This window comes from Cucurbita moschata, unplaced genomic scaffold (assembly GCF_002738365.1).
Source record: "Cucurbita moschata cultivar Rifu unplaced genomic scaffold, Cmos_1.0 Cmo_Scf00007, whole genome shotgun sequence".
NCBI classification, from domain to species: Eukaryota; Viridiplantae; Streptophyta; class Magnoliopsida; order Cucurbitales; family Cucurbitaceae; genus Cucurbita; species Cucurbita moschata.
The window spans coordinates 816,083-841,392 of NW_019268523.1; the positions used below are offsets into that span (position 1 = coordinate 816,083).

The 25,310-nt window shown below is 37.7% G+C and overlaps 4 protein-coding genes across 4 annotated transcripts in view; 3 read left to right on the forward strand and 1 right to left on the reverse strand.

The window, feature by feature from the left end:
* The window catches only part of LOC111444891, a 10,817-nt gene extending 2,504 nt beyond the window's left edge, over nucleotides 1–8,313 (forward strand). The window contains exon 2 of the mRNA XM_023083008.1: nucleotides 7,281–8,313. Within this exon, the coding sequence (XP_022938776.1) occupies nucleotides 7,549–8,211 (663 nt within the window). The 5' untranslated portion in view covers nucleotides 7,281–7,548 and the 3' untranslated portion in view covers nucleotides 8,212–8,313. The remainder of the gene's footprint in view (nucleotides 1–7,280) is intronic.
* LOC111444892 (RING-H2 finger protein ATL74-like) lies at nucleotides 3,328–5,109 on the forward strand. Its single transcript, XM_023083009.1, has one exon. It carries the CDS (start codon nucleotides 4,363–4,365, stop codon nucleotides 4,969–4,971), a length of 609 nt encoding a protein of 202 aa, XP_022938777.1. The 5' UTR covers nucleotides 3,328–4,362; the 3' UTR covers nucleotides 4,972–5,109.
* A 677-nt stretch (nucleotides 8,314–8,990) lies between the features above and the next one.
* On the forward strand, nucleotides 8,991–14,130 carry LOC111444889. The gene is made up of 4 exons (XM_023083005.1): nucleotides 8,991–9,366; nucleotides 9,471–9,666; nucleotides 13,009–13,127; nucleotides 13,301–14,130. Exons 1-4 carry the CDS (start codon nucleotides 9,235–9,237, stop codon nucleotides 13,748–13,750), a joined length of 897 nt encoding a protein of 298 aa, XP_022938773.1. The 5' UTR covers nucleotides 8,991–9,234; the 3' UTR covers nucleotides 13,751–14,130.
* A 1,812-nt stretch (nucleotides 14,131–15,942) lies between these two features.
* Nucleotides 15,943–19,628, reverse strand: LOC111444887 (probable LRR receptor-like serine/threonine-protein kinase IRK). The gene is made up of 2 exons (XM_023083003.1): nucleotides 17,761–19,628; nucleotides 15,943–17,672 (listed from the first exon to the last, which is right to left on the reverse strand). The coding sequence occupies exons 1-2, from the start codon at nucleotides 19,203–19,205 to the stop codon at nucleotides 16,223–16,225; spliced, it is 2,895 nt and encodes a 964-aa protein (XP_022938771.1). The 5' UTR covers nucleotides 19,206–19,628; the 3' UTR covers nucleotides 15,943–16,222.
* Between the last annotated feature and the right edge of the window lie 5,682 nt (nucleotides 19,629–25,310).

A 25,310-nucleotide genomic window follows, 5' to 3' on the forward strand; every position in this document is an offset into this window, starting at 1 on the left:
CCCCCCCCCCCCTACTTCTCATTTTCCAATCCATTTTTGCTTCCTTTTCTTAAACTTCAACCCTTTAAATAATTAAACCGTTCAAGGCCACCACGAGTAGATATTGTCGATTTTAGCTCGCTACGTATCGTCGTTAGTCTCACGGTTCTTCGTTCCTCTCTCTAACTAGGTTTCTACACCCTTACATAAGGAATTTGTGGGATCTCACAATCCACCCCCTCATAGGCCTAGTGTCCTTGCTGGCACACAACTTGGTGTCTAACTCTAATACCATTTGTAATAGTCAAAGCCCACCGCTAGCAAATATTGTCTGCTTTGATCTATTACGTATCGCCGTCAACCTCATAATTTTATAACGTGTTTACTAGAGATAGGTTTCTATACTCTTATAGGAAATGATTTGTTCCCCTCTCTAACCGATGTGGGATCTTCGACTGTTACATATATATACATAATTTTTACGGGAGTCAGTCATTAAAATTAATTACACCAACTTATTGGCAAGAAAATTAACAGTAAATAGTTGAAAATTTTACTGACTAAGCATGGGTAATTTGACCAAAATGATACCTTGGGGCTTTAGCTGCAACTACAAGAATCTTTACTTTGGGTTCACAAACTCAGTTTTGGGTATGAAGCCCATTACATTTCACCAGTAAACTTGGGCCTAGATGACGTAGCCCATTCTATATAGAGCCCATCAAGGGGACCAAGATTGAAATTACCATTTAACCCCTTTCTTTGTTGGGGAGTTCAAAGAACGGCCAACGCAGGAAGTTCATTTTAAATTTTGTTTTTATATGAAAATAAAGAAAACGACAGCCTTTTTTGTTATTTTTATTTTAAATAATTTATGCACAATAAATCTACATTTAAACGAATTTAAATGATAATAAATTTTATTACAAAAGCTAACCACCATCATTATTCAAATAAAACCAAAATTTAGTGTCTTACCAAACAAAGAAATAATTATAGTAAAAACATAAGATTTATATATATATATTCAACACTGCCTTTAAGAAATAAAGTACTTTTAAAATAGAAAAGAAAACAAATAATATTTATAGAAATTATTTTGTAAAGATTGTTAGGAATCACGACTCTCCACAATGGTATGATATTGTCCACTTTGAGCATAAGCTCTCATGGCTTTGCTTTGGGCTTCCCCAAAAGGCCTCATACCAATGGAGATAGTATTCCTCACTTATAAACCCATGATCTTCCACTAAATTAACCAATGTGGGACACTCCCAATCCCAATAATCCTCAACAAAGATAACATCTATTAGAAATGATGACATTGAAACTATTGTCGTTTATAGTTTCCCACTTCCGCAGGCAAGAGGTTGGTTGTAGGGACCCACTCCAATTCCAACTAATTATAAATAAAAAAATAAAAAAATAAAAAATCGTAAAATTTTGGTCTTATTTAAAAAAAAAAAATCATCAATTTTAGATGCCTTTCCTTCCAATTGATTTCTGGAACCTTTAAAAATGGTCCCTTTTGTATTTTGTTTGGTAATTAAATTATTCGGTCTAAATTTATCATAATTTTGATGTAAGAAATGCATAAAATTCACTTCTGGGTCACTTTATTCTTTCACTTTATCTTTTTTTACAACCTCATCCACTTGTATCTTTCACTTTCCATATATATATTTTTTTAACGTTTATCTATAAAAAAAAAAAATGGACAAGACAAAATATCACTCGGACCTTTAACTTTACTTAACTCTTTTGCTTAACGTTTAATTTGAAAGAGATTGGTTAGACCGTGCTGCTGCGATAGAATGTGACATCCTTAAATGTAGTACCTAATAAGTTCATGAAATATATATTTTCGAATTAGTTTAGTTCATATTGTATCAATATTTTTTTAAAATTAAAGTATAAGGAACGTTCGCACCATTAATAGAATTCAAACTCGGCAATTTGTTTATGGATGTGATACATAAGATTTATAGCATGATAGCGTTTTGACCAAAAATCAAATCTTTGGATAAGTATAAACTTACAAAAACAAATTTAAAGTAATGTAGACTTATTCAACATATTCTTTCTCTCAATTGTGTTTAAAGATGAGGATGATTGACTTTTTTTTTCCTACTACAAAATATGACCGCACTGGTCCTAACTAGTATAAAATATACGATCAAGCCTTCGACCCTCTTTTTTTTCTTTTTCTGAATCTTGGTGGTTGAATGTTATAATTGGTGTGCTAGCTGGGTTGACTCTCTACCTGAAGACGACTATCCCTTTCCTTTGTATGTTTAACTACGATCCCTTGTTCTACTCAGTGGAGTACATACACAACCATTGAGCTTAACGATTAGGTTCAACTTTGGTCTCATCGGACACCCAGTGAAAGACTGACATTCAATTATGAGCATATATATGAGATGAAGCACATCTGAAGTCACGAGTGAAATTTGTGGCCCCTAAAACACATAGAGATTGCAAAGAAAATTTCATACTTTGTGTTGCATCGGGCTACTAAAAAAATAATACCCCAACACGTTCCTAATCCCCACTCATCGAATTATCACAATATCGCAACATCCACAAATAACTCGGTATATCACAATTCTTCTACTCTAGACCCTAAACCGTATGAATGACGATATATCTATTTACCATGATCGATTTCATTCCAAGCCAATCAAATTACTCAAAATGGGCAACAAAAAAAAAAAAAAAAAAAAAAAAAAAATCATAATGACGAAGAAGTTTAGAGGAGTTAGTCAAACTAAATTAGAGATTTATTTACCTTTAAGTGGGTGGGAAATCCGAGTGAATATTGAGTGAGCCATAGACAAAGCTTCCCTCAGCCACGTGACCTCCATGTGCCTCTTTGGCTTCGTTTCATCGACAATGCCCCACAGCCGTTCATCAATTGCCCTTCGATTCCTAAATGTCTTCCCTTTCTCACATTAGTCCTTATCAATAAAATACTCCTTCCCATAAATACTTATCAAATTTGCCTTTTCATTTTCTCCTCACATAAACATGTTATTTCCATACACAGTTAGATGTGGATGTGGGAGGAATGTACCAATTCAAGCCCACAAGTATCGTTCGTTTTGGTCCGTTATGTATTGTTGTCAGCCTCACGTTTTGAAACGCGTATACTATGAAGAGGGTCAAACCCTATTCCGACCAGTGTCTCGCACTGTACATTAACTAGCTCTAATACCATTTGTAGCAATCCATTTTGGTCCTTACGTATCGTCGTTAGCTTCACGGTTTTAAAACACATCTATTAAAAAAAGATTTTCACACTCTTATAAGGTATGATTCGTTCTCCTGCTCAATTGGTATGGATCTCGTAAGAGATGGGAAGGGAAGGAAAGGAAAGGCAATGTAATCTTAAAGTAAAAACCATATGAACCAGAGAAAGAAACAACCTAGTAGGACATCAAATGTTACCCAGACAGAGAGTTTGGGTGGAACATTTGCCACTGCCCCAAGCCAAAGTGACAGCTTACTTCAACTTTTTGAAGTTTGAAAGCAAAAAGATGACAATAAAAAGGAAGAGTAAGAGAAAGATTTTGTGCTAAGAATCAGCATTTATTTATACTGTCTAATCTTTTGATTAATCGAGGATCGGGTACCCATTTACAGCCCTGTTTTTTTGTCTCTGTTCTTCTCAATTAATAATGAAACCTCCATTTTCTTCTAATTATTGCCTACCCCATCTCACCCCCTTTACCTTTATGTGTCACTACAATAAACCCTTTTTTTTGCTGTTAATTTTCTTGTCCATATCCCAATTCTACTCATCTCTCTCTCCTTTGCTTCTATTCAAATACCCCCACCCCCTTTCTATGATTTTCTTCTCTTCCTCTCTTCTTTGGCCACTGCAAAATTCTATCTGGGAGTTCTTAGTTTCTTACAGTGGGGCTGTTTGGGTGTTGTTTCAGTTCTTTTGATGTTTTATCCTGATTTGTTTCTTTGAGAAGGTTCGCCATGGGAACTAGAGCTTTTTGCAGCCATGGATACTATTGTTTGGCATGTTGTTGGGTATTGGTTTTTTGAGTGGCCACTGACTTGTAAGATGCTTTGAAACTTCGTTGGAATACTAAGAATTGTTTGATTTAACTCTTAAAGGATCATTGTTCATCGTTCTTTCTAGTTGAAGGCAGATCAGGAACAGAGAACACAAGGGTTTGATTGGCACATGAGTGATATGAACTTTCTATTTTCAGTCTCTCTTGTTGTTAGATTCGCTCATCAAAGAACTAAGGGGTTTTGAATTATCAAGTTTCACTGCGGAATTTCATCAAACAGGTTGAAGATCTAAAGAAAATTACCTTTGGCAGCATCAGTCCTGCTGTTGTTTTGAAGTTGTTTGCTGCTCCTATGGCGATGGTGTCCGATCACCACCGTCCCCGTCCCCACCGCCTCCTCCTCGACGCCAACACGACGGAGGCGCCGTCGAATGGAAGCAGAACGCGAAATTCGTATACCAACGAAGCCAATTTCGACACGAACATGGTGATAATCCTTGCCGCGTTACTCTGCGCACTGATTTGCGCTCTAGGATTGAACTCAATCGTCCGGTGCGCCTTCCGCTGCAGCCGACGATTCTCCTTCGAGACAGGCGGCGGCACAGCCTCGCGCCTCGCCGCAACAGGGCTGAAGAAAAGCGCATTACGCAAACTTCCGGTCACCGTATACGGGTCGGAGTCGGGTCTAGGGATTCGAGAAACGGATTGCCCTATCTGCCTGGGAGATTTCATCGCCGGAGAGAAAATCAAAGTGCTTCCAAAATGTAACCACGGATTTCACGTCCGATGTATCGATACCTGGTTGGCTTCCCACTCGTCGTGTCCGACGTGTCGTCAATCGCTGTTCGAACAACAGTCAGCTTCTGAATCAACGGAAGCCGACGCCGGAAACCGACCCGCCGGAAATTCATCAGCTAGCGGCCAAGGTGAGATCTCGATACCCATAGATCAAATCAGCTGATTTCAAGGGCTGCCATTTCCATTTGCACATAAATTCTTTAATTGTTTGCAGTTTTTAAACTCTTCTTTTGGGTAATAATCTGGATTATACAATAATCAATATAATTAATGGTTGCCTTGTGAACAATAAATATAATTTGCAAATTTTGAGAAAATTAGATTATTCAAACTCATTCGCTATGTCGTTCTAAATTACTTGCTATGTTCTAATATAATCATTATATTAATGACATTTTTATAAAATTGTAATTTTAAAAATCTTACGCTTTTAATTGAATTTAATGTTTTAAGAGATAGAGAAAGGGGCGTATTTGCTCAATACTTCCAATCGTATTGTCAAAATAAACATCGGGTTCAATTTAAGGAGAGCAACAAAATCTAACAATTAAATAATTGTTCGACAATCTATTTCGATATAAGATAAGGTATTATTTTAATTCATAAAGTTCAATGTGTGGTTTTATAAATTAAAGTGTGTATGTGTATATATTCAATCGTTTTTTTTTTTTTATAATATTTTTTTAAATTATATTAAAGAAAATTTGACTATGGATTGAGAAAGAGTCCATTTAAGATTCCTTTAAACAAAATAATAAATAAATAAATAAATAGTGAACCCATAGGAACATGCCATTTCATTATTGTTTAAATTTTTAACTGCTCATTTTATATTTAGACTTTTAGTTTTAATTTTTTCTGGGTTTCCTCAGATTTTTAAAACTGGTTGTTAAGAAAATTTTCATACCCAAATATTGAGATCTCACAGTTTATCTAATTTGGAGGTCCAATGTCCTCGCTGGTACAGCGTTCAAGTCTAACACCATTTGTAATAGTCCAAGGTCATCTCCAATAGATATTATCCGCTTTGGCCCATAATATTTCGGGGTCAGGCTCATGATTTTAAGATGTCTATGTTAGAGAGAGGTTTTCATACTTTATAAGAAATATTTTTGTTCTCTCCTCCCATCGATATGAGATCTTACAAATATTTTGATAGTGAATATGTGATGGGTTAACTAATTGAATTATGCTCAAGTTGATACAAATCTAAACATTTATTATATATAGTTAGATCGACAGAAACTTTAGACGAATTAGAGAGTGAAAGAATTTTTAAATTGTGACCCATCCTTGTCAAATAAACATAATTAAAGTAGAATAGGGTTGTATAATTAATTGAATTTAATGTAGTTTGGTGAGTAGAAATGTGTCTTTCATAAGCTCAAATTTAACAACCATTAATACAAAAATTGGAAAAAGAAAATGGCATCACGGGGCCCACACAACATAAATGGGATGCCATTCCATTGATGGGATTTATTTGAGAAAGCCATTTCCAACCATACCTTTCTCTAAACCCTAAACCAAAGGACAAAAGCAAATTACAAAATTAAAGGAACAATAAAATGGATAATAATTATTAATATATATATATATATATATATATAATCCTCAACTCAAATATGTCCACACTCAGGCCCATAGACTCCATAAAGCCCACACGTTGAAAAGGCCTTAAATAAGTGTCAATTTTTATTTTTGCCAATTCAAGAACTAATTTTAATTTTAAATTAATTTGATAATATTAAATAAGTGTTATTAATTATTGATCATTGAAAAAATAAATTTTTAGATGGATTAAAATTCGGATATTTTTTTAAATTTATAATTAAAAAGCGTAAATTGATATTAATTTCCCGATGCGTAAAGCAGTCGATCTTTATTTCTGTGCAAGCTCCATCACTGCTGATGAGTCAGCATGGATATGCCGACATGGATTCAAAACAGATTTGATTGGTCAGGATTCACCGAAGGCAGAGGCCAAGAAGCGTGGGCGCTATTGAACTCCATGCATATTCCTCATGCCACCACGCGCCATGTCAGCAACTCATCCCCATCCACGTAGGACCCACTCATCGCTAATGAATCAACGGCCACGATCAAAAGTCTCAGCGTGTTACCCTTTTAAATTCCTTTTAATTCACCTTATTTTCGCGTGTAAAACTCGTGGAAACCCCCCCAAGTCCACGTTCTTTTTTGCTGGACCTCGTGGCAGTTTCCTCACTGAACACGCCATAAATTCCCTACATCAACCTCCACCGTAACCACCAGAACTCCACCAATCCCATTCGACATCAAGACCACGTGAGGTTAAGATCGTCATTTGAAATGGGAAATGAAGGCGGTTGCACGGAAATAAAATGATGCATATCACAGAGAAGCATAACAAAGTCGGAATTCTGAGTGGTGAAAGAAGACCCGAAGCCGACGAGTTTAAGACTACCGGGACTTCTCTCTGATCAAAATCAGAACAAAAAAAGCAAACCAAATTTGACCATTTAAATGCCAACAAATTTCTAGTTTCGTTTTCGAGTTGCGCGATTGGTTTGATCCTTTTCGGAACTGAATTTAATCCCTTCGATTTATCCAGTCTCGTTGCCTCCACCACGCCGTCTGCTTCAACCACAATCGTTTTCAATCGAAAAGCAATTCCAAGAAGGGAAGGCCATCGTCTTCCCCATCGGCCAATTGCTCATTTCTTGTTTTTGCCTATCCGCTGCAGAGTTCGAGATATCAAATGGCTTCTTTAGGAATTCGATGTGGAGGAAATTGCGGTGTATTAGACCGTCGTTATGTGAATGTTCACGACGGATGTGATCAGAAAGCAGGTCCTCGTTCTTTGGCGGTTTCCACCGGAGGATTGAGGAAATCGAGCAGTTCCGTTTCTATATTGAAGAGTTTGCAGCCGGTGAATCGCCATGTGAAGGAGAGAACAGACAGCAACGAGGTGATTTCTCGCGATAAGTTCGATGAATGGATGAAGGAATCGGTAGTTAACATTGTAAAAAATCTTCGAGAAGCGCCTCTGTTTCTACGAGTTTACACGACGGATGAGGACGGCGAAGCGGCGAGATTCGAAACGGAGAAGGCGGTGGAGGAAGATCGTTGGCCGATCTTAGAGAAGCAATGGAAAAGCGGATCGACGCCGACGCCGGAAGGCATCATGTTCGTTGAAGAGCTTGAAGACGAGGATTACGAGGACGGCGAGTCGAAAGCGTGGGGGATTGTAATACAAGGCAGAGGCGTTGAACGTGGTGCGCCGGTTTGTTACCTGTTGAAGACGAGTAGAGCGGCGGGGCTAGGGATGTGGTGCACGCATTTCTGTCTGGTTAGGGTTAAGAATTTCAGAGAGACGACCAAATCGCAGCTTCAGAATTGTTGGTTGGTGCAGAATCAGTAAGAGATGAAGCAGATGCGGTTGCTACACTCATAATTCCAATTCAATTCAATACGTAATAACACACACTTGTGAAGTAATAATGGTTCATACAATTTTTATTTCCTTACTCCCTTTCGATCGAAAAACCATTCCCAGATTTTCTTCTCTCTCATGGGAGACGGAAGCAGGGGAGAGAGAGAGCGAGAGAGAGAGAGAGAGAATTAGTTATTTCTAGTTTTTATTGTTAATTACTTTAATTTTAATATCTAATTAGTTATTTCCAACCTTATTTATTTTCTCATCCAAGCTGCCTTTTCGTTCGTAATAGTTCAAATAGCAAACATAATATTGAGTTGTAATTTTAAATGTATTTAGTAGATAATCTAAAAATAAAAAAAATGTTTTTTGTGAATAAAATTGAATTATTGTGTATAGTTCTGTTTAGATTCAATTAATTATTTTATTTATTCATAATAGTTAATTAATTTGGTCAACCCAATATAAACGTCATTAATTTGGGCCTTTACCATCTTAATTTTTTAATTAAATTAGTATTTTAACCAAGTCTTATATATATATATTTTTTAGTTTAAGTTGGATTTTCAAGTTCAATAATTTTATTTATTGAATTTTCAACAATTTTATTCGCATGTTTTACATTTTTAATTCTTGAATTTCCGAAGTAAAAAAATGTAATTTTAATTTTGATAATTGACTTTTTTTTTTTTTTTTTTTTTCGTTTGAAAATGTCCATGGAGGAAGGAATATTGTTTACTAATTAAATTATTTTTTGATAAATAATTTTAAAACGGAGCCTCATCGGACCACGCCGTCTCTCCGGACGTAACGAGGAAGAAGGAAAGAGACTGTGCTCGCGTTTCCATATTTCGTTGATTTGACTTTTCCATCGACGACTTCTCCTTCCACGTACTTTCCTCGTTGAATTCAAAATCTTCAACAATGTGGCGTGTTTCCGCCATCTCGAGTTCATCGCGGTTCTGCTTGATTCACCCGTCGTAGAAAGGCGGCAGATCTTTCGCGGCGATGAATCGTGATTTGGTGCTCGTATTCGTGTTCTTTGTTCTCATTCTCGTCTCTCCTGGATCCGATGCTTCTCTCTCTGACCGTATTTGGAATCTTCATCTCCGCTTCTCGCTTTCGAAGGATTCTCCCGAGGTCTGTTTGAATTGGATTTGGATCTCCTCTTTTCATCTATTGATTTTAGTGTATCTTTTGGATTGTACTTTGAAACTTATATTTCTCCTTTTCGTTTTTTTTAGCGTATAGCTCCAGCTCCTGGTCCTAGCTCTGTTATCAATGGCAAATTGATTGGGGGCGTCCCGATAAGTTCTCCAACTCCTGCAATTCCTCCATTTCCCAGTTCAACTGATGGTTTTACCTTGGAGAAGTGCGACAGGAACAAGACTTGCCACGACCTTAAGAAAATGACTGCATGCCTTCAGTTCGCAGAACAAGGTAATTGCGTTTTTCTTCCTTTTTAGCTTCTATCATGAGTTGCTTTTCTCTGCAAATAAATTAAGCCTGTGATTTGAGAAGATTGCACCTCTTTTTAATATAGAACGAACACACTTCCCATGATGTTCTATGCGTATTGGTTACCGAAGTGGGATTTTTTGTTTGCGAATTTCTCTTGCTATATATCCCTTTTTTTTTAAATCTTTCTCTTGCGAACTTAATATGTAGTTGTTATTTTGCTGATAATAGCGCCTCTTACTTGCAACGATGTTACTTTTAGTAACCCTGCCAATGAAGCCAGCTTTGGTTAGAACTAGAAGCTAGGGGATGTGAGGGGTTATTTTCCAATTAGCTTAAGTTTATGAGGGAAACATAAATAGTTACTATAGGAAGCATTTCGTGATAGTAGCAGGATGTCTGTAATGTACTCAAATACATTGAAGAGTTCTATCAGCTCAATACCTGTAACAACCTTGCTGATTCACAGTTCCAACAAGTTGCTTATGATCATGTATTGTGAACCAACAATTTTTCATTACCTAATTGTTATTGATTTGTACGTGGTTATTAGGATCAAAAGTGGTGGGGAAATTTTCCTGAGAGGGAACTCTATCGTCCCATTGTCAGTTAGGAATGCTTTTAAAGGCCCAAGTGATTGAATTGTCCGTGATACGAATATTTGCCTTATTCTATTAGGCTGTCAATGCTTGTATCGTGCAAAGTGTTCATAGGGGAAAGGGGATTATTAGCGAGTTCATTGGTTGGGGTGATAACAGTGATGTGTTGGGTTCCCCCTTCGAACCTTCAAGTATCAATAAAACACACTCAAGCAGCCATAGACAAGAACACTGTTCTATTGAGGAATTCCTGCAAGAGTTCAACTTTCTCAACACCGAAATTACAACAAAACAGAAATATTAAGTTGAAAAGACAAAGATAACTCCTATTCGAGAGAGTTGGTTCCTCTCCTCCCAGGCGACAATTTTCCCCAAAGTTCCACACCGCTGACCACTTTCCCCTTCAAAAACCATGGAATGTCCTTTTCCGTGTCACTATATGCCTACGATAGGAGGGGTAAGAATGGAAATCCAGAAGGGATAGATAGTTAGCGGGCAGGGCCTTATTTACCAATATCATAGCTATGTTGTGAAGCATAGTTTCCTGCCAAGGATTTCTGAAATTTGGAACGAATATCTGCTTAGAATAGTGGTTAAAAACTTCAAACCTTATAGATTGTATTGGAGGTTGGCAGGATAAAAGGAAACCTTGGTTGGAAGGAATATTGGAATGTCCTTATAGAAAATACCAAATGGACTGCCGTAATTGCAAGACTTGAAAAATCTCATGGACTTGGTGCCAGGTTTAGTGCTTCCAAGCCACCTCTCTTAAGAATTGGTCCTAGCAAGTATGCACTTCATAGGCAACTGCAATACTTTGAATATAAATATCGATCAGGCCTTAAGGGTGTTGCTGATGGGTTGCCTTAAGGGTATTACTCGTTCAATTCCTCAGGTTTTTTTAAATTTTTTTTTCAATGAAAAGCAATGCTGAACTAACCATAATGGCATAAAAATTTTAAAAGCTAAGTTCTAATTCCAATTAAACAGACCAAAATCCAACTAACTGAAATTGACTTGACTTTTCTATTTTAAAATTCGACTATAACTAACCTTATTGGTACCTAATCAAACTGAAATTGTAATGACCCAGATCCACCGCTAGCAGATATTGTTCTCTTTGGGCTTTCCCTTTGGGCTTCCCCTCAAGGTTTTAAAACGCGTTTGCTAGGGGAAGGTTTCCACACCCTTATAAAGAGTGATTTGTTCTCCTCCCCAACCAATGTGGGACATTACAATCCACCCCCTTCGGGGCCCAGCGTCCTCGCTGGCACTCGTTCCTTTATCCAATCAATGTGGGACCGCCCCCAAATCCACCCCCATTTGGGGCCCAGCATCCTTACTGGCACACCGCCTCGTGTCTACCCCCCTTTGGGGAACAGCAAGAAGGCCGGCACATCGTCCGGTGACTGGCTCTGATACCATTTGTAACGACCCAGATCCACTGCTAGCAGATATTGTCCTCTTTGGGCTTTCCCTTTGGGCTTCCCCTCAAGGCTTTAAAACGCGTCTGCTAGGGGAAGGTTTCCACACCCTTATAAAGGGTGATTTGTTCTCCTCCCCAACCAATGTGGGACAAAGAAATTCTGTTAGTTTTTCAGTTTTGGTTGGTTGTTGGTTTTGACCTGGGTTTTTGACCCATCTATTTGGCCTAGCTAAAACTTGGTCAAGTGCCAACCTTTTCACTGCAAGAGGATGGTTTCTGGTATTTGTATGTGGGCAGCTGAGCAACAGACGAGCACCTACAATCAACTGTTGTATGGTCTAGGTTAGGCATTCAACGAAAGGGAAAGTTATTTAATGCAAAAGTAATTCAATCCCATTTGTCCAATGTTTTTCACCAAGATTCCAAAATTCCAAGGTCTAGGGACAGGCTTTCTTGGATATATTAGATTTGTGATCGAACATCAATCTGGAGCCAATAACTTGAAAATGCGGGAAATAATCTTATTGCTAACTTTGAAAGGAGAAGGCATTGCTCTTGATTTATTTGAAGACTACTGTATGCTCATGAGTCACGATGATGATTTTTTAATCATTTAGAAGTCTTGTAAGCAGCTTGATAATGACATTTCCACATATTTGGGAGTTTTTCATTCAAAATAACCAACCATGCTTGCCAAGAACTTTGCTCAGGAGCAGTTCATTAGTGACCTTCATTTTCAACAAAATTTTTCTCATCTAGCTGCAAATGGGGATGTGAGTAATTTTGTGAGATGATGTGCAGTCTCACAAAATTACTTAATTTAGGTGATGTCTTTCGTGCGTTCTAATAAGCTAAACGGCTGGGAAGTGGGAGGTCAAGCGTGAAGGAAAAAATACACCATGACCATGAAGTGTTGGAGACAGAAACAAGTAGTTGCTAGCTTTGTATCCTAAAAGAAGTACTAGTAGTCTTAATGTGCTAGTTTGATCCTTTTATCTTATACCACTTAATCCTTTTACTTTAAACTGATTGTTTTCGTAATCTTGTTTCTCCATACTCAGAAAACCTCCTGACACTAATACTAATGTTCTTTTATACCAAGGTTCGTGTTTTCATTAACTGGTGCTTTTCCCCCCTTTAGCCCTTTTTAACATCACCTCCATGCCATACCTGTCTTTCAAACGTTGATGAGATGACTGTTTCAAACAATTTCCCCCCTCGGGGAGTTAAAATTCAGTGTAACTTCAGTTAATGTTATCCTTCCGAAGCCAGTATTGCTAAAAGATTATTTTCTCACAGCGATGGTGGAACAATATCTTCTGATCCAAAATGATGGAGAGACTTCTCTGAAAGTGAATGTTATAGTTTCCGATGCTAAATACAAGGAGGTACAAGTTCCTGAGCATCATGCTAAAAAGGTACTCGTTAACCTTTGCTGGATGTTCACGAGAATAGTTAACTTCTCTTTTAGTTAGGATAACAGTCAGGAATTTGCTACCCAAGGCAACACAATGGTTTCTGTAAATCTTGGTTTTTCGAACTCTAGAGGGTGTAACTAGAGATTCATTTATGGCTCCATATTCTATTTCAGGTTAATGTTTCAGACATTCCAGAAACTTCAACGATTATATTAGATGCTGGAAATGGGAAGTGTGTAATTCACGTAGGATCACCAACAAAAAACGGCAGCATTGTTAAGCAGACCTCTTCCTATGTAACCCATTTAAACCTCATATCCGGATCCTACCTACTATTTTCAATTATTTTGATCATTGGAGGTGTCTGGGCGTGCTGCAAAATGAGAACCAAGGAACGTCATGCCAATGGAATCCCATATCAGGAGCTTGAATTGGCAGAGAACGACTCTTCTCCAACCAACGATTTGGAAGCAGCAGAAGGTTGGGATCAAGGCTGGGACGACGACTGGGACGAGTCGAAGCCTGCAAATAAATCCAGTTCTGACATGAAGGAAAATGGATCAAATGGTATTAACTCAAGAACTTCCGAGAGAAATGGATGGGGAAATGATTGGGACGATTGAGGCAATAAACAGCTAAAAAATCTACGTGCTCCTCAATGTTGAAAGGTCAGTAAACTTGGTGAAAATAGAAATTTTTTAGCAACAGGATAGTGAAAAGAAGAAAATTCTATGTGATAAAAAGCTGTGAGCCAATTTTTTATTGTTCAATTACAATAGAGAAAATGTATGGTTATCAGAATAGATCTCAGTTTTCCTGTTAGTAGAGATGGAAATTGGAATTTGGAAAGAGCAATAATGTAGGTTTTTAAGAAAGAGCATTGCAATGATAAGACTATTTGCTTTGTAATCTTAAGTGCTAGCGTGCTTACATAGATCAAGAGGGTATCATTTGGCCCCTCAATAAAGTGCAAACCTAAAGAGAAAAGGTTTTGAAGTGCGCAGTTCTTTTTGTTCCCCACTTCCTCATCATCCGCTCCATGTTTGTTCAGCAATCAAGTTATACTCAATCCCTCAAATATTCTCTCCAATGCAACTCTTTTCCTTTAGTGGGGAGAATTCAAATATTCAAATATCTAGTAAACTCCTCTTTAACTCTTTTAGTAGGCGGAGAATTCAAGTATCTGATATATTTATCGACAAATATATGTTTTATGTTAGTTAAGCTATGCTCATATTGGCTCTCCAATCTAACTCTTCAGTGATATAAACATTCTTGGACATCTCATAAATAGCTACCGTATGAAGAATTCTTCTTAAGGGTAGTTTTTTATTAGGACATATCAAAATTCTTGTTTTTTTTAAGGGTAGTTTTTGATTAGGATGGATTAGATACAAAATTAAAAGTTTATGAATTTATTACGCATTTAATTAAGAATTCCATCAAATTTGATGTCATCAAAAAGGGATATAAAGGTAATTCAGCTTGAAAAAGTAATGATAAGAGCATGTGCCAAAGGCCATCTTAGTTAATGCATGAAAATGTGAAGTTTTGCTTGACCCATAATACTTAATTATTTAGTTGCATGTCTTAGTTCACTTTTTTGGACAGCTCATTGATGGTGCAGCCTCGCACATGGCCATCATCAGTCTTATGTATGCTTCAAATTAATTAAGAAACAATTTAATCCCTTCCTTCTATGATATCATCATTATTTATTATTCCTTCTTTTAGTTTATTATTATTATTATTATTATTATTATTGCATTGGAAGATAATTGTTAAAATACTTTCCCCTTATTGATTGCTCCAAAGTGGAATGAGTCTTGCTTTGGAATTGGGACATCAAAAAGTAAAAACAAGGAAGAATTTTAAAGATAATGGCAGCCTTTCCCCCCCAAAACCATACATTGATAACACAGAAAAGCATTAGTAGCATTATTAAACTTCAAATTCTGAGATTATGGGGCAGACACAATGACATAATGGAAGAACTTTATTATAAATAAATAAATAAAAAAACCCAAAAGATTTCAAAAAAGATACTCGAGGAAGAACGTGAATAATGGGAGAGAGATCTTGATTCTCATGTGTGGTGTTGTATAGGGAAACTTTTTCAGTGGCAATAGGGTTTCTCTGTTTACAAGAAACTGTGGTTTATTCCATTCAGTACTCACAGCCCTTTTGGTCCCAAGTGGGTGCTGAGAATTATGACATTTCCTACACTCTCATTTCACTTTTTGACCTTTTTACATCCTGCTTTTACTTATTCTTCTCTCTCTCTCACATGATCTTCATGAAAAAAACCAAAACAAAAGCTTCACCCTGTTCTTATGATCTTGGTTTAAAATAATTAATACAAGAAAACAGAACAAATAATTCACCCTAGATTTGAAATTTGGTTAAACTTCTGATCTCAGTTGATAAAATTTGAATATGGGTTTATATTACAATGAGAATTGAATTCAATCTCATGTGTTAAGTACAGAGCTGAGAGAAGACAGCATCTTCTAAAAGTTCTCATAGCACAGGTTATATATTCTTATTGCCTGTTATCTCTCTGCATTCTTCTGTTAAAGTCGTTCCAGGAAAGGCAGAATGTTGCAGAAAGATGTGATGTTTGATCTTTAAGATATTCTTCTCCCTCTAAAAGTACTAACCAAATGTAAATGTAGATTAGTTGTTTCTTGTTCTAAAAGGGAAAAAACTAACAAAATGTAGATTATGTCTGAGTTTATACCAATCTACCAACTTTCAAAGGAGATTGTACAAGCTGATGCTTCTTCTATCAAGATCTTGAAATGGATAGATGATATGAAAGATAAGTGAACAGTTAAGATTTTCGATTAGGGACCCGAATTGGAAGCCGGTGAAGAGGAATCCGGAAAACTCAAAACATACAGAAGAAAACTACTAAATACAACAGGAATTAACAGAGCTAGAACAAAAGAAAAAGAAACAGAAAACTCTCAAACATGTTTTTTTTTTTAACGTTTTTCATCTACCTTAAGATCGACCGAACAGACCGGATTCTTCTTCGCCGAATGACCTGTGTTGAATCCCCTTGAGATTTATAATAAGAAACCAAACTGGATTTATCCCAATTCTTCTTGGCCTTCTGATGGACATCTGATAAGCTCTAATATATTAACAACCTCTGTCATATCAGGTCGGTTTGATGGCACCTGTGAGGTGCATATCAATCCTAGTTTCACTACTGGTATGGCCTCCTCAGATGGGAAATTTCTCTGGAGCCTCCCATCAATGCATTCCTCCACCCCACCTTCTTCCAGCGCTCGCCGAACCATGTCGCAGAGTACCACCACATCGTCTTCCATGTACTCTACAGGTCTCTTCCCCGTTACCACCTCAAGAACCAGAACTCCAAATCCATACACATCACATTTCTCTGTTATCTTAACTGTTTTGCAGGCAAATTCGGGTGCCATATAGCCAAGTGCACTCTGTATCTTACTGCTCAACACGTACCGATCAAGCATTGGCAACAACCTTGCTAGGCCAAAATCTCCAACTTTAGGCTCGCCTGAACCATCAATCAGAACATTGCTTGATTTTATATTGTAGTGGATGATGTTCATTTGGTGCAAATGAGCCAAGCTTTTCGCGGTTTTGAGGATTATGTTAAATCTTTCATTCCATGAAAGGATGTTTCCACCCAATCCTTCATGAAGCTGTTTATACAAACTCCCTCCAGAAACAAATTCATATATAAGGAGCTGCAGAGATGGAGTCCAGTAATAACCTTCTAGAGCCACAAGATTTTGGTGTCTAACCTTCCCCAATTTCTTAACCTCCCTTTCAAACTCTTCTTGAGATTTGACAAGACTTGAAACTGTGAGCTTTTTTATTGCAACCGGGTGCCCATCACGAAGAACAGTCTGGTAAACCGCTCCAAATCCTCCGCGGCCAAGCTCACAATCCTTGTTAAGGAGGGCATGTGCACCGGTACTGAAGTCAGGATCTCCCGAGAACATGACCAGCTTGCCAGAATTGGCATCTGTAGTTGGGGAGTTGCTGAAGTCATCTCCCCCAGAAAACGTGATGGCTGCTTCAGGACGATTTGCAGATGACCGAACATGGAAGTTAAGGACGGTGATCGCAACTACACCGACAAGGATAACAGCAGCTGCACCAATGGCAATGAGTGCAGAGATGCTGAGAATGATTCTTTTGTGACCAAGAGTTGAAGGTAATGAAGGAGAACCAGAGTCAGAAGATGAGTTGGGGTTTAGAACAATAGGCTTTGGAAGGACACCAGGGCAAGACTTTTTGACAATAGAACCACAAAGAGAAGGATTTCCAGCCACAGAGGAAGGGGAGATTGTATTGAAAAAGCCACCTGCCGGCAGTTCTCCCTGCAGATTGTTGTGAGAAATGTTGAATAAAAGAAGGTTGGGAAGATTGGCCAACTGTTTTGGCAGTCCACCACTGAGATTGTTTGCGGATAAGTCCACAACTTGAAGATTGGTCAGTAGAGACAATGCTGCTGGTATGGAGCCACTTAACCTGTTTTCCGACATGTCCCTGCAAAATTTAACCCATATCTAAGAGCAAGACTCTCACACTGTACCTCTTGACAATCAAATGAAACATCAGAGCAAAGACCACTTACAAAGTTACAAGTGAAGAACAGTTCCCAATCGAATTTGGAACTTCACCTTCCAGCAAGTTCTTCTCCAGTCTCAATTCTTTCAACGATTCGTCTCCGCCGAGCGTTCCGGGAATGCTTCCATTCAGCTGGTTTTCACTCAAGTCAAGAAAAACCAGGCCCTTCATGCCTCCAACACTCTCTGGAATAGCCCCAACAAATGAGTTCTTACACAGGTTCAACACCTGCAAGTTACTTAATATCCCAATCTCAGGTGAAATTTCACCAGAAAGTGCATTGTGAGACAAATCCAACACTTGAAGATTCACAAGAGCTTTTCCCACAGGTGTAGAAAGAGAGCTTCTTTTGACATCAGAAGGCAATACATTTTGAGAACCCAGCTTCAGAATCCAGGCCGGAAGCACACCGGTGAGAGAGCCGTGGCCGAGATCTATGGCTGAAAGGTTTTGAGAAGGAAGTACGGACCCTGCCAAGCTGCCAATTAAACCATTTTCAGAAAGATTCAAAACCTTCAGATTCTGAAGATTCCTGAATGAACTTGGAACCGGACCAGAAAATCTATTCCCTGAAAGATCCAAGATTTCAAGGCCTTCCATTTCACCAATCCATTCAGGAACCTTCCCTTCAAATAGGTTTCTTCTTAAATTCAGAGTACTGCATAAACTAAGCCGCTGCATTGTCGCCGGAATGTCGCCGGAGAAAGAATTCTCACTGAGATCAACAGACCTCAAGAGCAAACAACTCCCAATCCCATCTGGGATCTGTCCAGAAAACCGATTCTTCCCCAAATTAATAGCTCGCAAATTATTCATACTCTTCACCTCCAGTGGAATTTCACCTTCCAAAACATTACCAGAAAAATCCAAGGACCGAAGCCCAGTCAAAGACCAAATCCCAGAAGGTAATGAACCAGAAAACTGATTATAAGATAAATTAACAGCAGCAAGACTGACGCAAGAGCCCAAACTTTCGGGGATTTTCCCTGAAAGTTTGTTCTTAGCCAAAGAGATCACTCTCAACGACCCACATTGCCGGAAGAAATCACCCGGTATCATCCCATGAAAACTGTTGCCGCTTAAATCCACCACTCGCAGATTTTCAAAGCGAGCATTATTGGGACTTAAATTTCCAGTAAGATTGTTGTTGGAAAGAGATAGTTTACGAAGAAACTGCAGCTGAAGAAGACCACGGCCAAGCCTTCCATTGAGAGAGAAGCCATCAAGATCGAGCTCAACAACTCTATTGGATCTGGGGTTGCATTTTACACCAACCCAATTACAGGGGTTATCGTCATCTTCATTCCACGACGCGAGTTTCCCTTTAGGGTCTTCAATGTCAGCCTTGAACACAATCAGCCCCAAAACGTCGTCGTTCAGAGGTGGGTTCAGAGATCTCACCAACACCGGAGCCACAACGAACAAGACGAACAGCCCCAGTAGCCTTCTCATCTTCAAAAATGCCACCACTATGCGCTACTTTCAAATAAACCCCAGAGCCATGCCAAAAACTCAAAACCTTACCAAGCACCCGAAAATCAGTAGTATCCCCAGCTACAAGACCTCAAAAATTTCCGTCCCACAAAGAAAAATGTAAAAAGGAAACGACAAATTTGCTTCGAACGGCTGGATTTAGAGTTAGCAAGAAGAATCACATGAACAGAAGCAAAGAAAGGAACGAAGAAATATAAAGACCCCCCTAGTTGGTTAACGAAGAAGAAAGAAGCCCTTTAACTCAGAGCTTCAAATAAGTTGCTTCAGCTCGAACCAGAGTATATAGCATCTAAACATTTCCTTCACTAACACTTTCTTTCTCTCTCTCTCTCTCTCTCTCTCTCTAGTTCGCTCTGTAATCCATTTCTGAAAGGGAAAAATAAATGGAAGTTTTATTCTTTATCAACGGAAAGAAGCGAAGTGGGGCGCAGAGGGGGAGACGAGGTCTCAATCAATACAGATTATGGACACGTGGTTCTGCCAGAGTGGTAAGGCCTCCGATGTGGCAAACACGTAGTCTTTTTCAGCCAAAATGGCTTTTGTCATGGTGGTACACGTGGCACATCTTCATTAGCTGAACTTGGAATGCCAATTATCGACGAACTACGCAAACACCCTTCTTTTTTCACATAATTACCGTTTTACCCCCGACTTGTCATCTCAACTTTTCAACGGCGAGACTGACCGTTGTCCTCCCAAAAATTCTAATTAAGAAAGAAAGATCAACGAGAAACTAACAACAATTAATTCCCGAATTGTCTAATGATAATTATTTAATTCAACCTTGATTGGTTTAATTAAATAGTTAACTCTTTTTTTAAAAAAATAAAATCCATGTCCTATTATGATCTCGTCTGCTTTTGGGTATGATTTAATTTTGAAGTTAATAATAATTAAGTAGCAGTGGCAATTTAAGTAAAATTGACGAACTTGGAGGCCAAAGGTAGAGAGGGGAAAAGGAGTTGGGTGTGTGTGTGTGTGTGTGTGTGTGTGTGTGTGTAGTTAGGTGATATGAAAATAAAGCAAAGGAAAAGAAAGAAAGCAGCCATAAAAGCAGGTTGGTGGGAATAGTGGGCGGTGGGAGGGGTAGAAACGGTATTTAGAAAACAAGTGCAATAAAAGCAAAGTGGAAGGAGAAAGTAGAGTGGCGGTGAAGATGGGATTTTGTAGAAAGTTATTTGAGTTTATATGAAGGGATTTCTTCTTTAGGGTTTGTAGTCTTTGGACCCAAGTGTGGTGCTTGTCATACCGCTTAAATGTCTGTCAAAGATCTATAAAAAGACCGTAACAAACTTATTTATACGAGTATTGACCTAAGATCTATGTTTCCCTCCTGAACAAGGTCTAAGGAGGTTGAATTGAGTTAATCTAGATCTTCTAGGACCGGGATATGTGAGACCCCCTGCCGAAGGTGAAGGTCTCACCTCGCTCTCAACCACCTAACCCCTAACCTAAGCGAGCTTTAGGGCCTTTGCCCCAAATTTCTTATTCCAAAACATCCATTTAAATTATATTGAGAAAATAAAATAGAAATTTGTTGGTAAAATAAATGAGAAAATAAAAAGAAAAGGGGAAAATTGTAGGTGGGCGAGTGAATGAAGCAAAAGAGTCCTTTCAGCAGCTTTTGAATTAAATGCTTCCCTTAAAAGAGGGAGGGCAGGGGAGAGGGCAGTCAGTCTCAGAGGGGACCTCACCCCTATCCGAACCCTACTGCTCCTCCACTCTCTCCCTTTTGCTTCCTCTTATTTAAACCATCTTTAATTTCCTTCTAATTAATCATTATAGAATGCATTTATTATTCCAATTCTAAAAAAAAAAATTATTAAACTTACCCTTTCTTTCAATTACTTTCGTATATTGGTATACAATGAAAATATTTATGTATTTATGACGTCAGCTAAAGCTTTTAGTACAATATTAATCTAAACCCTCATATGTAATGATTCATGGAAGTTGGATCTCATCATTTTTTTCCTTATCTGCCTTCTCTCTCATCCTCGCTTGGGTTGGTAACCGACATGTCGTAACTCGACTGGGTCGCTCGGATGACAGTGTCAGAGGGACCAACGACATGTAGTGCATGCTTTAAGAGCAAAAAAGGTAACATTTCCCCTTTTTCTTTTTATTTTTTTCCTCTACTGTAAACTACCGCCATTTTTTTTGTATAAAAATTCAAAAACATGACACGTGTAATTTTCTAAAAAATATTCAAATTTGATAATTTTTAAATCATATAATATCAATAAAAAGAAGAGAAAAAAAAATGCCAACGAAATTCTCGTACTTTAATAATAAAGAAAAGTCAAAGTTAACAGAGCAGTTAAATCATAAAAAAAGGAAAAAAAAAAAAAAAGTAGGCGAAATATTTAAAGTGGTGGGGCCCAGGGGAACTCGAACGGCGTGAGGAAACGGCGTGCAATTGACGCCGACAGCCTGGTACGCCGTTCAGCGTTCCCCGATAAGGGGATGCCAATTCCAAGGACTAACAGAAACAGAATGTGGAGAATGTGATGTGTAAGTGGGCCGGGTCGGGTCGAGTTGGATAATCTATGGGTATACCCATAATCGAATAAGTGGTGAGAAATGCTTATATTTTAAATAAATCAAATTTCCTGTAAATACAGAGAAAATTTAATTTTTAAATAATTTAAAAATCTTATATATTCTCACGAGGCCGCAAAACTCCGGACAAGAAGACGACAAACCAATTCACGGTTGGCTTTTACTTTTCTTACCAGTGTTAAAAAACGTGCCAGCAATAATATCCCACTGCTATCTAAATTTAATATAATAAAATATATTACATTTTTTGTTAATAAAAATATCCAAAAATATATAATCCTGTTAATAAAAATATTATTATCACGAACAAATATTTATTAGGCATGTATATAATTGAATTATTAATTTATTTCTTGTATTTATGCACAAAATAAATTCATTCATTTTAAAATATAAATTATATTTTTATCGACAGAACTATATTGATAATAGTCAACTTCACGTATTTTAAATATAAAAGTTCATATAGAATTTTTATGTTCCTACGTAAGATGGGGTTCCAACACATGCATCCAATTTTTTTTGTCTTTTAACTCGTTAACGATTAGGTCAATACCATATTGTTGCATGTGTACAAAGTTCTAAAATATTTAAAAATACATGTTTTTATTAAATTATTGGTTTTTTTTTTTTTTTTTTTTTTTTTTGTTTTTCTGGTTGTCATATTTGTATACCTTTAACTGTTCCAAGAAAATGGCTACAAAAAGTAGTATTTCCATGTCGAGCTGGAGGTTCAAATAGTTGGGCCGCTCAAGATAAATGGGCCGAGATTAGGATCTGGGGCTCGGGTTGCGATCCACTATAGGCCCATATATTCAAGCACGATAAATGGGCCGAGATTAGGATTTGGGGCTCGGGTTGCGATCCGCTATAGGCCCATATATTCAAGCGACCTTAATTATCCCATGTTTCATCGTAGATCTGTTCGTATATATTGAAAAGTTAAATGACTATTTTGCCCTCTTACAATGTAGGAAAAAAGAATAGATTGGAGAAGAATATTGTCAATCAATCACGATGACACGTGGAGCATTCTGATTTGGAAAAGGTGACGTCCACCTCATCAGAAGAATCAGACGGTCGAAAATTGATTCCCGATTGATATGGTGGCTAGAACCGAATTCTTCTTATAAAAACTTGATGGTTTTTGTATTAGGTTTACCATTAGAATTGGAAGAGGAATTCAGAGAGAAAAAATGGCAGGTGAATCGACTTTGTTCAAGTTCTTGAGCCCGGGACGCCGTTTCCAATCCACGGACATCCAAGCCGCCGCCGGCTGGGGTGTCGCCGCTGCAACAACTGCTCTGTGGGTCGTTCAGGTTTTCTCCTTCCCTAAATTCATTGATCTGTACTATTATTTCTGGTTTTCGGAGATTTATGTAGTGAATTTTTTGACTCTCTATGTTAGAATAAAGGATGCATCGATCTTCTTGAAAGTTGATTCTTGATTCCGTTAACGATTTCTATTTCTAGTCTTGGACGATTTACCGTAGCGTGTTTGTGATTTCTATGTTCACAATTCATCTTTGACTTATTTTGCCACCAGCGTTAATTTTGGTTACGGGATTAGATATCATTTTCAGCTGGCCATTCGCAGTTGAGATCTGGAAGAAATGTGTTCCTATGATCTATGGTGTCTATGGGCAATACGTATCGTGAGGATCTGAGAGAGCTATTTATTTATTTATATTTGTTTTCTTTTACTATTTTCTTCTCTTTCGTCATTGATCGAGCACAAGATTATACTGGCCCTGTCGGAACTCTTTTTGAATTATCAAGCCTCTCAGGGTTTCTTCACACCGTGTTTTCGAAAAGCATATTTGTGTGTATATCTATGTGTTCGGTAATCATTTCTTATTTTTCTCTCTAGTATGAAGCAAATTGAAAACAAAGATTAGGAGATTTATTTTCTCTTCGAAGTTCAAAACATTCTCCGATGGGATCAGAATGAAGTAACCATGCCGCCAAAGACATGCCCTTTCATAGAATGACAACATTTGGATGTAGTTGCTTTACATTGAATGTCTCAATATAGATCTTGTTCAAGTAACGTCGTATCTCTCTATATAAAACACCATATTAGGCCTTGAATCTCTCGTGTTTCTAAAAATTTGTAGTAGGTCATTATCTGTGGCTTGACGTCTTGCCATCCCCATGATCACACTCTCTGGTTCCACATCGAAAGTGTGGTATACTTCCGAATCCAGTTCCAAGTTCAATTAACTTCAATGTTATGGAGCTTGTAGCTACTCACGGAGGCTGGCGATCCTACCTGTGGAATAGTCTTGATCCTCTACCTGCTGTTTCTACAGTCCTTCCCTCGTCCCATAGTTTCATCACTGTAATTGGCTTCTACCTTTGGTTTAATCCAGTAGTGAACTTTCCAGTAACTGGTGCAAATTTCCAGTGATTCTGCCGTTCAAAATCCCAATCCTGACTGCCATCAAGACTATCAATCACTCCTTGGATCTGGCACTCATTTTGTATCTAAGTATTGGCATGCTCAAAACATGTTCTTTCTATTTCATTTTTTTATCGAATCACCTTCTCTCACAATGTTACAATGTTTCTTTCTAGCATAGGAGGCTTTATAAGCCTCTCCGTAGGGTGAAGACCACACTGCATTTCTGCTATTATCAAACTCAAATTTGATCTTCCTTCTATCAACCAATCATATGTTTTATCCACTTTCTACTTTCCTCTAGGAATCCCCAAAATTGGAGGGCTCATGCCAAAGCTGATAGGGCCCATACAATTGGATTTAAGTTTTAACAATTAATGTCAATCTCAATTGGAAATGCTATGCTGTGTGCTAGAAAAAGACATAATTCTGTACATTGTTCCTAATTGTCTCAAGAGGCTGCAACCAAACTAAATTGTTTTGAGTTTTGAAATATTCATTCTCGTTCAAACAGTTGGTTTCAACTGATTCTGTACCGTGCTATTTTCTTTGTTGATAAAAAGGGTTTTTTCTTTTTTGTGTTATGCTGGAGATTTCAGTACCATTATATATCTATCTGTAGAGAATTAAGTGTATACAATCATTCCTCTTTCTTAGTACCATTAATATGTTTCGAATCTAACCATTCCCTTTTCTCTTTTGAAAAAACCCTGTGCAGCCATTCGACTGGATCAAGAAAACGTTCTTCGACAAGCCACAAGAGGCATAAATTGTTATTTGACTCGACCCAGCTTTTTGTTAATAAGTATCAGTTGATTGCCGCAAATGGGTAAACTGCAGAGTTCATTGGAATAACATGTTTTGTAATAGACTTTGTTTTTCATTAAACTGAGTTGGAATTTTATCGTTTTCAAGTGTGGTTGATGTTTTTTCTTATCCCTATTTACTTCTATTTTCTAGGACCTTTTCCTTTTCCCATGCCTCAGAGACCACAGCTTCTGTCTACTTTATAAAAACAATTTTAAAAATTTAATAAAATTTCCACATTTTTTTAGGAAAAGAATTTCGTTGAACAATCAAGAATTTAAATTCTATTTTGG

Bases quoted from the DNA above. Each gene is read 5' to 3' on its own strand.
- LOC111444892 (XM_023083009.1), top strand. From the start codon at position 4,363: ATGGCGATGGTGTCCGATCACCACCGTCCCCGTCCCCACCGCCTCCTC.
- LOC111444889 (XM_023083005.1), top strand. From the start codon at position 9,235: ATGAATCGTGATTTGGTGCTCGTATTCGTGTTCTTTGTTCTCATTCTC. The intron at 9,667-13,008 runs GTAATTGCGTTT...ATTTTCTCACAG, and splicing joins CCTTCAGTTCGCAGAACAAG to CGATGGTGGAACAATATCTT. The intron at 13,128-13,300 runs GTACTCGTTAAC...ATTCTATTTCAG, and splicing joins CTGAGCATCATGCTAAAAAG to GTTAATGTTTCAGACATTCC.
- LOC111444887 (XM_023083003.1), bottom strand. From the start codon at position 19,205: ATGAGAAGGCTACTGGGGCTGTTCGTCTTGTTCGTTGTGGCTCCGGTG. The intron at 17,673-17,760 runs GTAAGTGGTCTT...TAAATTTTGCAG, and splicing joins TGTTCTTCACTTGTAACTTT to GGACATGTCGGAAAACAGGT.